Source organism: Streptopelia decaocto, assembly GCF_964273445.1.
Source record: "Streptopelia decaocto genome assembly, chromosome: 3".
NCBI classification, from domain to species: Eukaryota; Metazoa; Chordata; class Aves; order Columbiformes; family Columbidae; genus Streptopelia; species Streptopelia decaocto.
Genome location: NC_138656.1, coordinates 68,876,693 through 68,892,400, shown reverse-complemented (window position 1 = coordinate 68,892,400; position 15,708 = coordinate 68,876,693). Strand labels below are relative to the sequence as shown.

The following is a 15,708-nucleotide window of genomic DNA, read 5'->3' as shown; positions in this document are numbered from 1 at the left end:
CTACTAACTCCACAAATGCTGCACCCTTGTAGGTTCCAGGCCCTTAAAAAAAAGGTAGATATCATGATGACTGACAGTGTAGCTCTGAATAAAAACAGAATACTTTCTGCATTCTCTAATAGGGATGAAGATGTCCCAAGCAGGTAGCACTTGTCTTTCCACATCATTAGTGAAATTATCTTCATTTCTAACATGTATATTTTTCTAAAACAGAAAGGAGTGACCTGATCTGAATGTACATGCATGTGCTTCTTTCTTGTATGGAAACTAAGCAGTACATATGGTAGCTGAATGAATTAACAAAATCCATTATCATTTGGAACCCTAATTCTCTGTAATTGTTTAAAATTATGATTGGCAATTTAAAAATATTAACATCTAATATCTGTATGACTTAACAGAAAGAATTGGTGCCCCAAACCAGCAGTTGCTTCACTGGAGGGCTGAAATTATTTTAACTTCTAAGAAATATCTTTTGATTTTCAATTACACTGCAATCTTAAGGTCTGCAGTGACATTTTGAGATTTTTCATGCACTTTATTGTCCTATTTATAAATGTATTTAAGATATTGCTTAAATGTAAGCATGTAAATAACTTTGTCGTCTGTTAAAAGACTGACAGGCTCACAGAGCCTGCCTTGACTTAAGGCTACTGTAGTAGTATTTCAAACCCTTGTACCTATTGAAGATTCACACAAGTACAAGCTGTAACCAGAATCCATCCATCAGTAGCATGAGGGCTGCTTAGAAGTGTATGACACAAAGTGATGGAGGCAAACTGTATTACTACTATTGCAGAATCAACTACAAAATACAGTCAGAAAAACTACCTCACCCAGAAAACCAATTAGTTTAGAGAAATCAGAAAGCAAAGATCTATTGTTCTGTTTGGGAGGATAAAAGTCAGCTGTGCAAAGGAACTCAGGTGTAATAAGCTTCAAGCGAGACTGGATAGCATGATGCTGCTGTGGAATTTGGCACTACCTTACCTGATATACTAACACATTCTAGATATACCTGACCCACCAATTACAGGAAAAAGAATAACCCAACTGTGCTCAGTGAAAACTGCCGAACAACCACACCTCATGAGAGCACCTCATGATCTTTGCAAGATAAATGGTCTTGCTATGCTTTTTAAGAGACTGGATGCCCCTCAGGCCTTCTACAACTTTGTGCAGATCTCAGCAGTCCATACACACTCTCTTCTGAATATCACATTTCCTGCCAAAATCACATTCCAGAGATACAGAATTTGAGAGACCAGATTGCAGGCTCCAGAGGCTGATCAAGAAACATCACAGCACAATCTTAGTATTAAAAGGTACAGTGCATATAAGGCATCTCCCTGATCTCTGAAAGTCTTGAAACAGGTGGGCTGTACACATGACACATACACAGCTATTGTAGACAGCACAGCATTATGATGTCAAGGTGAAAGGTGAGTTTACCATTTGCAGAGTCCACCAAGATGCAAGAGAATGCTACAGATCCTGTTGACAGGACTGGTGATGCATCTCACTGTATTTTTACCTCAGCTAGATAGACTTTATTCCACTAGAAGATTGTCATAACACGTATCAGAGGTTATGCATGTACAAAGAAGTAAACAGCTCAGACAAGGTAACATCAGGGATGAAAAACAATGTGGGTGTTTTTTTTGTGTTTAGCTTGAAAAATACTTGTCCCTTCATCTTAGAGTCATAGTGATTTATTCATGCATCACCTTCAATCTGAATTACTATGACAGTCTGAGCTTGATGGGGGCAGAAAGGCTTCAGCTCCCTCATAATGAAGGCTGGTGAAATTTAACCTTTCCAGTGATTACAAAGCTCCACTGAAAAAGCCAGCCCTTACTACCAGTCTTCAAGACTGCAGCAACTCAGAACTTTGCTACAATAACCACAGTAGCTCAGAAGGGAGACAACTGTTGGCACCTGAAGCCTGCCTAGGAGGGGAAGGCTTACTGTCAAAAGAAAAATGTTTCCCATTGAGTTAGTTGCCTTCAATGAAAAGAGAAAAACAGTGGCAAACAGCTGCTGGCATGAAATGGACAATGTTAGATGTTGCAAAATGTCAGCAGAAATGCAGTACTCTCAAGGCTCTGTAGAAGCTGTAAGAGAAGAAACCAGAAGGCTGCATTTCATACAGCTTGGGCATATTGCACAGAACTGGAGAGCTGGAGAAACAGCTGATAGTCTCCCAGATTTTTAGACATGCTGTTCTAAATACAGTTCACAAAATTCTTGAAGCAGTCTATCTGTAGAGGGACACACCACTAAACAAAACTTGGCAGAAACCTGAACAGCCAAAAATGCCCCAGGAAGCAGCAGAATAACCCTGGCCCAGGTGCCCACAAGCTCCAGATCCAGAAGCAGCAGACATGTGTTGTTGGTACTTTTCCCTATGGAGTGAGATATACCACTCAATTGCTGCAGCTCTCAAGCTCCAGGGGAAAATGAAATATTTTTGTACGAGTGGTTATCTCATGCAATTATGGACAAGTAGCACTACAGCTCTAGGGACTGCAAAACAGTTGGTTAAACTCAGTGGTAAGGTAGGAACCAACAGAGAGAACTGGTTAAACCTCACCAAGTCTCTTTTTTCTAATGAAAAACTGTATCAATTTATATAAATTAAAGGCACCTGAATGAATCCCTGTCATTCTCACACCAGAGACTTTGGGGGAGAATGAACCAGGCCTTTATAAAACTAAACACTGTGCAGACAGAACCAAACAGTGGGACACATGGTTCCCCCATCTTTTATTTACAAATCAGAAAGTCTTACAGCGGTCAAAGACTTTTTGCCTTTGAGTTGTTGAATATGTGCTGGCCTGGCTGCCAACTTTCACTAAAGAGTTGTGGGAGGAACAAGCCCTGGTTCCTCATGGAAGTCATGAACTTGCAGAGAACTCTCAACAGAAAATCTCTAAGTGTTTACAAGAAAGGCAACCTAATAAAACAAACTCAGAAACGCTATCTGGAGAGTGGAGGCAAACACAGACTCTGTTTCAAAAACACTGGGGGAGGCAGGAACCTGTTTGAAAGAGCAGAGGCCCAACAGCAAATTAAGCTGCAGAGTTATGATGTTGCTGTTTTCTGAATTTCTGTGAGGCAGTTCCAGGTAGGTCTGGATGGGGTAATGGGCTGCAGTGAACACATGACACTGCAGGGCCCAAAGCATCACAGTGGATCTCAAGGCACATAGTACCCAAGGTACAGCAGGAAATAAAGGGAATTTTGGCACAAGGAAAATGATAATGATCTAATACGCTGTCCTGTACCAATACATACTTGTACAGAAAACCAAGGAAAACTTATTTGATAGTGTTGGAAGTAGATTCTAATTCTATGGTTGATATAATAAATAGCTCATGTCCTAAAACAGTACTGGATGGGTAAAGGGTACAAAACGTGTTAATGCACAGAATCTCACTACAGGTCGGTTACATATCAGTGGTCTTCTCTAAAAGGGGAATCCAAATCTAAGAGCTTTTAGCTCTTCTCCAGGGTTTACCAAATCTCAAGTGTGTCTTTTGGCCTATGTTAATTGCTGCCTCTGGGATTACAGTTGAACTGCAATCCAGACTGTTTTTTATATAAAGTAAGTAACTAGTTGAAAGTAGAACTGGAGGGAAAAACATGCATTAGGACTCTCATGAGAAAGTAGAAACTGGTTAATTTAAATGTGCAATTAAAACAAGGAAAGTAAAACAATTTAATAGTTGTCCAACTCATCATTTGGAGCTTCTGCATGAAGAGCAAGTTGACAAAATCAGTGTTAGGTAGATTTGTAAATATATTCATAAGTCAGACACTCCTTGCACAGGGAAGGCAAAGAAAATAATTCAAACTACATCCAAACACCTGGGCTAGAAATTAATGTTTTAGTCCAGCAGTTCTAGCCATAGAAAGGTTCCCTGAAATTAATCTAGAGTTAGTAAGATTTCTTGCTAGGGACTCAAGTTTCACTTTAGTAAGAGTCCTAAAGAACTTTAAGGTGGAAATCTGGTGCACCTGCTCTCTGATTCTGGGAAGGAGCAGAGGGCACGAAGAGAGAGAAACTTTTTAAAATATAAGGAATATTTAAATGAAATGTAGATGATCTAAATATCCAAGACAATCCTTTCACAAATGAAACTCCACCTCTACACATCATTACAGCTGATTCTATCACACGCATACCACTGTAAGCTTGTAAACTGCAACATTGGTTTTCAGGGAAATGTCTTTGAAGGTAGCTATCATGGCTGAGCTGGAAAGCAGATCATATGGAAAATGAAGCACAGGAGGGAGATGTGAAGAAGGTAACAGCAACATCAGAGGCCAGGAGCAGCTGACACATGGAGATAACGAGTGACAAAAGTGAGCAAGGTCAAATTGAAATGCCTGGCAAAATTTAACTCTGGGTCACCAACAGTCCCCTAGCAAAATTTCGATTATCCAGCCTGTTCTCAGTTCTTAACACAGAGCAAAAGGTAGAGAAAAGGTTATGCTGGGCCAAAATGTTCTCTCTGGCTTCTCTCCAGACCTATTTGTCAACAGTTTGCATAGAAAACCAGAAGCATACGTGTTTCATACATAACAAGTGCCCTGCACACAAGAGTGTGTATGTTCACCATCATGTTCCACTTCCACAGCTACGGAAGACCCAGGATACACACATACACATAGCTACGGAACTGGAAAAGGTTTATTCTCTGGTTTTCCCATGTATAAATAATGCTGTTTCCCAGACATAAAATGAAAAGCAGCACTATCTGAGAAATATTCAGGTTACACATGCTAGCTGAGACACCCGGGTTTGTCCCTAATTATTTTGCCATTTTGAATGTACTAGTAATAGAGGCATTTGCTCAAATAAAGTAATTTGCAGAGGTAACCTGACCCTGTATATTGTCCCCAGAAAAGTTTTTAAAGATATCTGGCATTCAGAGCCATCTGGGACATACCTAAATTTAACCAAAAAAAAAAAAAATCTTGCTCACTGAAACCATCTTGAAATGAACTTTATGAGTCAGAAATAATTCCTCCGCACAGGGGTAAATTTCCAGAAAGTAAGCAGAACTCAAACTGGCATCCAGCCAGAACATATAAAAGAGCAGAAGAGAGAAGAGTATCTGTTCAGGAGAAACCAAACGATGCTAGCCCATCACACAGTGTGAGCTCTGGAAAGATGTCAGATTTGTCATAGCTGGGAAGAACACTAAAAATACAGGTCCAGATCATCCTCTGCTGGCAAAGCAGCGAGAGGTGCCTCTGGGTGAAGCTTGTAAGATTCCCTGTTAGCAGCTCATCACACCACTACAGTGATACCGCAGAAAGGCAGTCCTGCCCTTCTGCAGAGTCATGTCAAGCCTCATATGCCTCCACAGCAGTTCTTTGCTTCAGCTGTGCTCATACCACCTGAGCACATAGGTTCATATATGTAGAAAGCCTCTATATAAACACACTCCAGCCAAAAAAAACAAAGAAGCACCTACCTGCACTCGTAGATCCAATTCCTGCAGTAAGCACAGACCGTGGTATAATCTTCACTGCATACTTGAGAAACTGAGATTTCCCTGTACCTGGGTCTCCAACCAACAAAAGATGTGATTCACCTTGAGGGAAAACAGTGATGTAGGATTATACGGTTCATATACAGAGAAAGACATACACAAAATGTTCTGAATACTTCTCATTATTCACCTCAAGTTTGGTACTACATATACATTACAATATGTAATTCTGTTTAAGACTGTACTATTTATTGGGCCTGATAAATATATTGTTTAATAAAAGCATCCAGTCATATTGCTGCACCCAAACCAGATATTTAGAATTAAATATTTTAAAAGTATTGGCAGGTATTTGACATACTTCCCATAATGTGAGTTCTTACATTTTAGGATACTAATTTCTCAGTCTCAACTCACTCTTGGACATGAAACAGAAGGATACCAGAGTTATCATTCCACTATTCAGTTACTTAAATTACTGGGAAAAGGACTAATAAAATCAGTAGGTTGTTTTTCTTAACTAATTCTGTTACATTGCCAACAGTTACACAATGTAGTAATAGCAAAACAATGCAATTACAGAAGTAAATAATTTGGCTACTACAATCTCACTAAAGTGCTCTAAAATTATTTCATTGTCTTCAACAAAACATTTATAAATACAACTTCATTTCCAATACAAAAGCTCTAACCTTATTTAGCTACTAGGGCATTAAGAAAAAGTCCTGTATTTGTATATACACAGATATTCTTTTAGAATTATTATGACCTACATGGATTATGACCTGTGTACCACCTGGCACATGGCATATTTGCCATCTAATAACAACAGAAGGAGAATCAGCAGGCAGATAACTTACAGTAACAGAACTAAGTGAGATGTGCTGACGATCACAGATGGAAAAATCTGGCATTAGGAAGTAAAATGAATCCTTTATTTTTTCCTTTCAATGTACTACCGTGATCCACATTAAGGAAACATTAATATTCTGTCTTTCGATGCCAAATACTGCTGGGAATATTCTACTAGAAATAATTTCAAAACGTCACTTATACAATAAAAAGTGAGTTTATGTTTTATCTAAACCAGCTGCTTTTAATATTCTACCTAATGGAATCCTGAATGCCTGCTTTTACTGGGATTTATTTGGGAAAATTTAAAATAAAAAGAGGAAGTCTAGACACCCACTTTATTTGTCTGACATTCTGGAAGAATACTCAACATTAATCAAAAATTGTTCTCACTCAAGAAAATGGGATCATTACACTTCTGAAACCTTACTGGTTTGATTTTGGAGGGGGGAACGGATCTGGGTGAAGACAGGGATGGGAACAACTGTTAGAGAGGATGAGATACTATTAGAAACAATACTAACCTCTGACTCGAGTTCCAGTAGCATCAGTCCTCTGTACACCACCAGCAAGCACCATGGCTACGGCCAACTTCACCAGGTACAACCCGAAAACTTGAGGACATAAGCTAGCCAAAATTTCATTCCTCCCTAGAACAGGAGCAAAAAATGGCACTCAACACCAAGAGTAAAACTTGGTTTCCCTTGGACACCTATGTACACTTGAAGTTCCATGTACACTTGAAGTTCCATGTACGCTGACAAATAATTGTCCTATATCCACAGTCCTATGTGTACCTTTTGGGTCTGCTTTCTGAACAAGAACAGGGCATGGAGGAGATTTTTTAAAATTATTATTTTATTCTTTAAATCAGGCCCAAAGCAGTTGCTTGATCCAAACTTCTTTCATTACAAATAAGTTCAGTCTTGCACAGTCACAAGCAGCAACGCCAATCATATCACATTTTAAGGAATGTATGGTCTGGATATCATGACAAAAGCCACTAATGAAATGCCATCATGCAAATTATTTTGTTTCACAGATTAAAGTGTTGGGGCTATGAAGAATAAAAACTTAAAACTTCCTAGACTTCAAAATATCTCCCTGAAAACTGGTGTGCTGTACATTTAAGAAAACTAAGAAAACCTCTAACACAGAAAGTATTTTGCCTGAAACCCGTGCATTCATAGCATGGCTCATTTTCTAATAATTGTCTCAAATCTCCTTTGATCTTTCTGTGTCAAAGGTCTCCTTTGACCCTGTCCTCTTCCCTACCACAGTCCCTGTCCTGCAACAGAGTATTTCAATCTGCTCTGATAATGTTGTTGGCTTGGAAGGTGTGTAACAATCAATTTTGTCCTCCAAGATTCTGATACTGGCAGCACATAAGGGATCACAGGTTTAACGCCACACACTACTCCCACTTAACTTCATGTTTTAAATTTAAATGTAAGCACACGGTACTGGCAAAATATGTTGGGCTCAAATAGATGACTTGAGGCATATGTGCTTCTTGTGGACGCCTTCTGAGTGAATTAACACATCTTTGTGCAAAAATGAAATATTTTAAACTTTGGTCAGCCATAGCATAACTCAAGATTTAACTCCATAGTTGCCTCTATTTCACTTCAGATTCATTTGTGTTGTCAGTGCTGAGCAGCTCAGCAGTTCTGCTTCTTCCTAGTTGGTATCCAGAAAAAATAAAGTCACCTATGTAAGTTCTCTCAGAGTCTGGCCATGGTAGACTTCCTCAGGACATCTAATATACAGCATCAGGAACTGACCGACATAAAATTCAGTAGTAACTATGATTATCTCTTGAAAAACAGCAAAAGTACATACATCCTGTTGGGAAATGGCCTATGTCTTAGATGCCTTAGTCAAATTTGATCTCTGCCCACATCTGAGGGGACTCAAAGTCAGACAAACGGCCTGAAACAGACATCTCAGGCAGTCAGGGTCCTTCTAATTTCCACCTCAATTTTCTGGTAGCCACTTCATATTGATTTATTTATTCTAAATGGGTAATATCGCATAAAACCACATTGCTCCCTGCAGGCTTCCAAAAATTGTCCTGAGAATGGAAGATTAAATGAAGCTCAAAGAAAGCTTTCAAAGAACCTCCTGAATTACTTTCCGAACAGTTCTAACCAGGGCGATAAGAAATGTTCTCATTCTAAACAGCAGGAAGAAGAAACGTTCTCATTCCATCAGCAGGAAGCTAGCAATTAAATTGCTTTCCAGGAAATGGCGTTCTGAAGAATCTTTGCTATTGACAAGATTTCCAATTTCTTATGTGAGTGCTCTGACATGGGCAACATTCCCACCTGCTTTTCCTCCTGTTTGTCTTTTAAGAAGAAAGACTAAGCCCTTTTCAGGGTTTTAAAAGGCAGAGCGTTAGTCTGAGAGAGTTCACCAACAGAGATCCTACAGAGCCCATTGAGCTTCCCTGCAGTTCAGGAGGAGGCACTCAGGTTATGGAGAGAGACAGAGTTCCAGACACAACTCTGGTTCATATCTAGGTGGTTGACGGCAGACCATAAGTTTAGGAGCCAAAGTACTGAACACTCTGGCTGTTCTGGAAGCCACTGTGAATTGGGAGACTCTCTCATAGTTGATAGGAGGCTCCACAGCACTTAATCAAGAGTCTAGGCATCCAAGAGTCAAGTTAAAGATGAGATGTGCTAACTATGTGGTAAAGATTCACAGCTTAATTTGGGATGCAGAGAGAGGGAGTCAGATCTCTTGTCCCAACGTCAACAGCTATGTTGACTAAAAGCAGATCTGGTCCGCACTATTTCTTCTCAAGGTATGCTTTTCCTTTGTTGATTATAAAACATTTTTTTTTCTCTGATACTTACATTATTTCTCATTTATTGTTAAATGTTCCACAATACACTTGACTAGAAAGCTCAAAAGAGGGACGATCAATGCAGTATGCTCAGTACTTTTTTTCTCAATAATATTAAAGTAAGAATTTCATATTCCTGCACTGGGAAAAAATGCAGTTTTGGAGGAAAGGGTGGTGGGATAGGATAATGGGGGGAAAACATGTTCGGTCACTGTATTTTCACTCCTCATTTCACTTACATCTGAAGACATGTCCAACTTATAAGCTTTCAACTACTAACCTGCTAAGGGATCATTCCTATGCTTTTCCCAGAAGTCTTCAAATTCCTTTCGGACTTCTTCATCAATTACAACCCCTGCTAGCTGCTCATTGTTTACTTTAATGTAGTTTGCTTTCAAAACAAGCTCCAAGTCACAGCGTGCATCCTCATGGAAAGGTTTCCACCTCTGCATTACCACTCCATACACTGTGATGTCATCTCCTGGAGGTAACAACATATATTAGTAAAATAACATCTCACTCGATATATGCAGATATGTCAGATGTAATGCATGATCACAGAATCATAGAATGTCCTGAGCTAGAAGGGACCCACAAGGATCATCGAGTCCAACTCCTGTCCCCTGCATATGACAACCCCACAGTTCACACCATGTGTCTGAGGGTGTTGTCCAGTCTCTTCCTGAACACTGCCAGGCTTGGGGCTGTGACCCCTCCCTGGGGAGCCTGTTCCAGTGCTCCACCTCGTAACAATGCAATGAGACCCTGTGTTTCAGTTAATAAGGTTAAAACAAACAAACAAAACAACAGCAACAAAAAGCAAACCTCCTGCAGTTATTAGAAGTCTAAAACAAACATTAAGTAAATCGTTTATGTCTGTGGTAGGAAGATGCTATGTCTTTCTACTTCTATTTAAGTTAGGTGAATTCTTAAAGGAGTGCTTCTGCTTGTTTCCTCTTTTAGAAAAGAGGAGTACACACTAAACCGTAGAAGCTCTTCTTTCAGTTAGATTAACTATACAAAAACATTAATCAAAACTTATTTGTCTTCCAGTAACTTTTGTGAATTCCAGAATCACTTGTTCTGGCCACAGTTTTCTTCTGAGAAAATACAACCAGAGATTAATTGCTTGTGGGTATGTGCCTATTTGAGGATTTTTTGACAATTCTTCACATGTTCTCCTGCCAATGAGCTTTCCTTTTGAATGCCAAGTAGCTTTTTCCACCTGCAGGAGGCCAGGTTACCCAGCTCTCCGAACCAAGAGAGGGGCACCACGCACTGTGTGATGATGGAGGCAAATTTCCTCTAGAGGACTGGTGTTCCCACACTATCAAGACTCAGTATTCTTTCTGTATGTCACAACACATTACATTGGGGATGTCTGACGTTTTCTAGAATAGTCCTCAACTGCCATGCTAACGTCCAAGCTGAAAGAACAACGTGACAGATGAATGTATCTCATTCAACAAGCCCTCAGCACTGACAGCCTCCTTGGCAAAGAATCGTCTCAGCTGGAAAAATAAAAATGCTTGTAGTACAAACACATGGGATTTACGCCGTATCCTCACCAGACTTGCAACTGTCCACCAAGTCATCTTCCAGAATAACCACCATGCAACGAGGGATGCTCCCAACAGACAGTCTTTGGACCTAGGAGACAAGAATGAAAAAAACTCTCAAGAACAGCACCTTTCAAAAGCCATTTATAGCTGCTCTGGCTTAAGCAGCTACATTCCTCTCCTGAAACTGAGGTCAGTCCTTGTTTTTTCTCACCAAACTCACACAGTAAACAGCTGCCATGGACTTATTAATGGAAGTTCAGTGCTGATATTAATTGAAACTGGATTGGGCATTAAATTAGTTGATGGTGCTCAATCACAGTATCACAGTATCACAGTATGTTTGGGATTGGAAGGGACCTCAAAAGATCATCTAGTCCAATCCCCCTGCTGGAGCAGGAACACCTAGGTGAGGTCGCACAGGAACATGTCCAGGCGGGTTTTGAATGTCTCCAGAGAAGGAGACTCCACAACTTCCCTGGGCAGCCTGTTCCAGTGCTCTGTCACCCTTACTGAGAAGAAGTTTCTTCTCAAATTTAAGTGGAACCTCTTGTGTTCCAGCTTGATCCCATTCCCCCTTGTCCTATCATTGTTTGCCACCGAGAAGAGCCTGGCTCCATCCCCATGGCACTCACCCTTTATATATTTATAAACATTAATAAGGTCCCCCCTTAGTCTCCTCTTCTCCAAACTAAAGACACCCAGCTCCCTCAGCCTTTCTTCATAAGGGAGGTGCTCCACTCCTTTAATCATCTTCGTTGCCCTGCGCTGGACCCTCTCCAGCAGTTCACCGTCCTTCTTGAACTGAGGGGCCCAGAACTGGACACAATATTCCAGATGTGGTCTCAGCAGGGCGGAGTAGAGGGGATGGAGAACCTCTCTCGATCTACTAACCACCCCCCTTCTAATACACCCCAGGATGCCATTGGCCTTCCTGGCCACAAGGGCACAGTGCTGGCTCATGGTCATCCTGTTGTCCACCAGGACCCCCAGGTCCCTTTCCCCTACACTGCTCTCTAATATGTAATCTCCCAACCTATACTGGAACCTGGGGTTGTTCCTGCCCAGATGCAGGACTCTACACTTGCCCTTGTTAAATTTCATTAGGTTATTAATCCTGGGAGATGCTGTGTGATTTCAATACCTTGCTGAGAAAGCTCATTAAAAGAGGTCATTTGAAAGAGTCGATTTTTTTAAAAAATAATTTGAGATGGTTTTAGATACTTCTTCAATATGCAAACTTGACTTTGGGTACTGAAGCATATCCATGAGTTAGATAACCTTTCACTGTAGTATATAATGAAAGATTATTCTCTATATTTTTCTAGTATTTAACCAAAATTTCACTAACATATGAAATGTTAGTTTACACCTAGGTGTCAAGGATTAAATCTACAACGAGAAAAAACAAATCACACACAACTGGACAAATATATATTGACAAATGTACCAGTAACTCCTGTAATTCTTTTTCTTTTCTCCAGGGCAAAGTCTATGCAATCTTGTCACAGTCTATTTCCAACCAGCAATCTTTCCATTTACCATTAAAGCTTGCAATGGTTTTTAGAATATGCACTGCACAAGAACAACAACCAGAAATATGTTTTCGTTCTGCAGCACCAGTCACATGTGCTAGAATTCCAGATTTATTCACTCTCTAGTGCCTAGGAAGGTTAATTCATCCTTAGGTATTATCTAAATGGCCACAGGCAGTTCACATCACTGTCAATCCTGGTGGCACACGCACAGCTACCGGCAGAGCTCAGTAGGAAACATGAGTGAAATTCATTCCCGCTTTAACTTTACTGTGTTGAATAAGCCCATGCTACCGAAAATCCTTCCCATCATAGTGGTCTGTGTGTCACACAGTAAAACAAACATGCAAGAAGCTATAGAAGCCATATGTCAGAAACAATCATTATATGAACATGTAACATAAGGCTTATTTCCTTTAATTAGCTTTATTCCCTTAGTTTTTTGGTATCCTGAACTTTTCAGGGCTTTGTTTCTTATTGATACATTTCTATTTTCATACATCCTTCACGTAGATTGGCACCACTATCCTCTTAATAAAATAAAGACCCTGAAACAACTAAAGGTATCTTGGAAAAGATTTATGAAAAAGACAATGAGCATACAAACACAGAAACATCACCTGCAATATACCCTACTTATTCTCAATTTTCATATAGTGTAGATTTTCCTGTGCCAGTTCTGTCTTAGTTATGTGCTACCGTAAAAAGAGGCCCAGTTGTTTCTTACTCCTCCAGCTTGGCTGTACTTCCACCCAGGGCTCCCTTCAGAAAAACGAATGTAAATTCTGTGAGGAGCACACATTCAATAATTGTGGAGTTCAATACTGGCTAAAGGAAACAGACCACGTATGGACCGCACTACACTGCCACAGCTGGCCTTGGCCACCACTGGGCTCGCTTTAATCCTCAGAAGTGATGTTGAACATCAGCATCGCGTACAGTATGGGAGAGAAACAATGCTTACTTGGTGTTATAAAGATTCAACATAGACATTTAGTCTATGGACAGACCCTGGGTGTGCTGTACATTATTGAATGGAGGTACTTAATAATGGAATTTTAGTCAACATGTGTATAAATTTGTAACTCTCTGACTGGAAATCTCTGACCAACAGGCTCTCTGGCTTCTTTCCATATTTTTCAGGCATTTGTTTTAAACGACAGTAGAATCTGTAAAACTTTTCCACTCATCTTAGTATGGAAAACTTATTAATGATAATGGGATAAACTTAATTCTTGAACAGTCTCACCAAAATTAGCAGAGTTACCTTACTCCAGCAGGAAATTAAGCCCTTTAATAAGTTCATGCTTTTCACACTTGAGACATCTATACCTTAATACCCCCGCTTTTTCTCCACCTTACTTTTTTTACCTGTTCCTGAATTTTTATTTCTTGATAGTCTCTGCAGCAGGTAGAAGAGGTTGTTCCAGAGAGACAGGTGAACTTGGTTGAGTTGCAGCCTTCTTCATTGAGACAGGCTGATGGACGACAGAACGCGTAGTACTGTTCAAAGTCAGCCTTGACAACAAACACGTGCTTGCACTTATTGCAGATGTAACTCCGTTCATACTCCAACACTTTCACCAAACTGGTGCGTATGACCGTCCCAGTGACAGACAAAAAGTGACCCACGTCCCTGGTTTTAGGAATGTGCTCTCGAGTCAGCTCTGGGCAAACAGGCAAACCTGTTAAACAAAAACATGTGCAGCATAAGGCTCTGCGTATAAAACACGGACTTAAAATACAGTGAAACAGAAGGACTAGGAAAAAAAAAACCACCAGACATATTAACAGTAGCCATTGTTATTACTGTTTCACAAATGTGATACAACTATTCATCTGTTGTACCTTATATCTGAATCAGAAAATGTTGCCATTTTACTCTCCTGCTCTTGCCAAGGGCTGAATAGTCACGAACAGTTTCCATTTGTGGAAAATGGATCCTGATGTTCTCAGATCTATTCATTAATTTAAATGAGCTTTTGGCAAACGCCATTTATTCTACAACTGGCTTATCTGGATTACAAAATTTTAGTTATGCTGCTTAATGGTGGTTCAGACAAGTCTAACTCCTAATCTTGTGTGAATTCTCAAGTCTAAGCAAATTTAAAATTCATAGTCTGTGAGCACTTGACCTGAAATTCACATTGCATACCAGTAACCCTCAAGCACAACAAAGGTGGCATAAAAAGAATACAAAGGGGTTATGAACACAACTGAAGAAAATCCACGTGTACATTCAAATGAATAGTGACAGCACGGTTTCATGACACTTGTTCTCCGTTAACTCCACCCCAACAGCCAGTTCTGTGTGGTACTGATTCCTCTCTGGCATTCACACATGTAGCCAAAATTCTTCGGAAGACTAATCTACCTTAACAGCCTATAAAGTCTTTATAAAAATAAATGGTGTCTGAAATGCGTGCCTGAGGACAGCGTCTTTGGAAGTTAGCATATGAACTACAGGATACTAGTAATTATCAACTTAAACATAAATTACCTGCTCTTATAATAAGTTCTTAGCTTTAATTCCAAAACAGAGCTAGGAAACAGAGATGCAAAATAATAAATCTGTTGGAAAACGGTGTTTCTAAGGGGATCAAAACCATTAGTGCATTTAGGTCAAGTCTTCTTAGAAGCTTTGGCTGCTAAAAAAAAGACCTCATATATTTATTTCAGTGTTTTCAAAACCAAATGTTTTATTTCAGACATGCTGAAACATTCTGTTTCAATGCTTTTAAGCAGTGTTTGACCTTTTGCATTTGTTTGAAGAAAATATTTTAAAATATTAAGCTAATTTTAAAAGGTAACAGAATAAAATGAAAAAAATAAAGTAGAAATGAATTAAATAATCTGGAAAAGAAATATAAGTATTATGTACAACTGCAAACATTTTTTTCTGGTTGACTGTAACAAAGCTATTTACATATTCTACCAAACCTGCTGAAAATTCTTTTTCTGCCACAGGTTTGCATTTCTATTCAGTTCAGGAAAGAAAAATTAAAAAAGATAAAATACATTGATTTTCCAACTGTTTCAGCATCTTTTTCTCTCAGCTCAGTACTGGTGCAGCTCAACAACCTTTGCAAAATACAACACATCTTACACTAGAGAGAGCTCCAGCACTGTTGTCAGGATTTATTGCATGATCAGCTCTGTGAATGCTGGAGAGAGAAGAGCCTGGACAGGGTGAAAAAGAAGCTTCATTCTGATCATATTAGACTACCTGACAAACTCTTTGAGTATGTGCCTCTTTGAATCAGCTTCTCTATATTAGTAATCACATGTAAAACTGAACTACTAGAAGCAGCTTGGCCAACAGTAACAGCCAGAGCAGTGCTCAGGCTAATGGTAACTAAGGAAAAATCTTTTAACGCATTTGTAGCAAAAGCAGAAGCTATACAATC

At 39.6% G+C, this 15,708-nt stretch overlaps 1 protein-coding gene across 3 annotated transcripts in view; it reads right to left on the bottom strand.

Annotated features, from left to right (window-relative positions):
• The window catches only part of MCM9 (minichromosome maintenance 9 homologous recombination repair factor), a 48,066-nt gene that overhangs the window by 28,488 nt on the left and 3,870 nt on the right, over positions 1 to 15,708 (bottom strand). For all 3 annotated transcript variants that reach the window (XR_014183784.1, XM_082049697.1, XM_082049698.1), the window contains exons 3-7: positions 13,673 to 13,986; positions 10,776 to 10,857; positions 9,488 to 9,688; positions 6,881 to 7,006; positions 5,487 to 5,606 (exon numbers count right to left, since the gene is read on the bottom strand). Coding sequence is in view for 2 of the 3 variants with exons in the window: in XM_082049697.1 (XP_081905823.1) it covers positions 5,487 to 5,606; positions 6,881 to 7,006; positions 9,488 to 9,688; positions 10,776 to 10,857; positions 13,673 to 13,986 (843 nt within the window). In the remaining variant the exon portion in view is untranslated. The remainder of the gene's footprint in view (positions 1 to 5,486; positions 5,607 to 6,880; positions 7,007 to 9,487; positions 9,689 to 10,775; positions 10,858 to 13,672; positions 13,987 to 15,708) is intronic.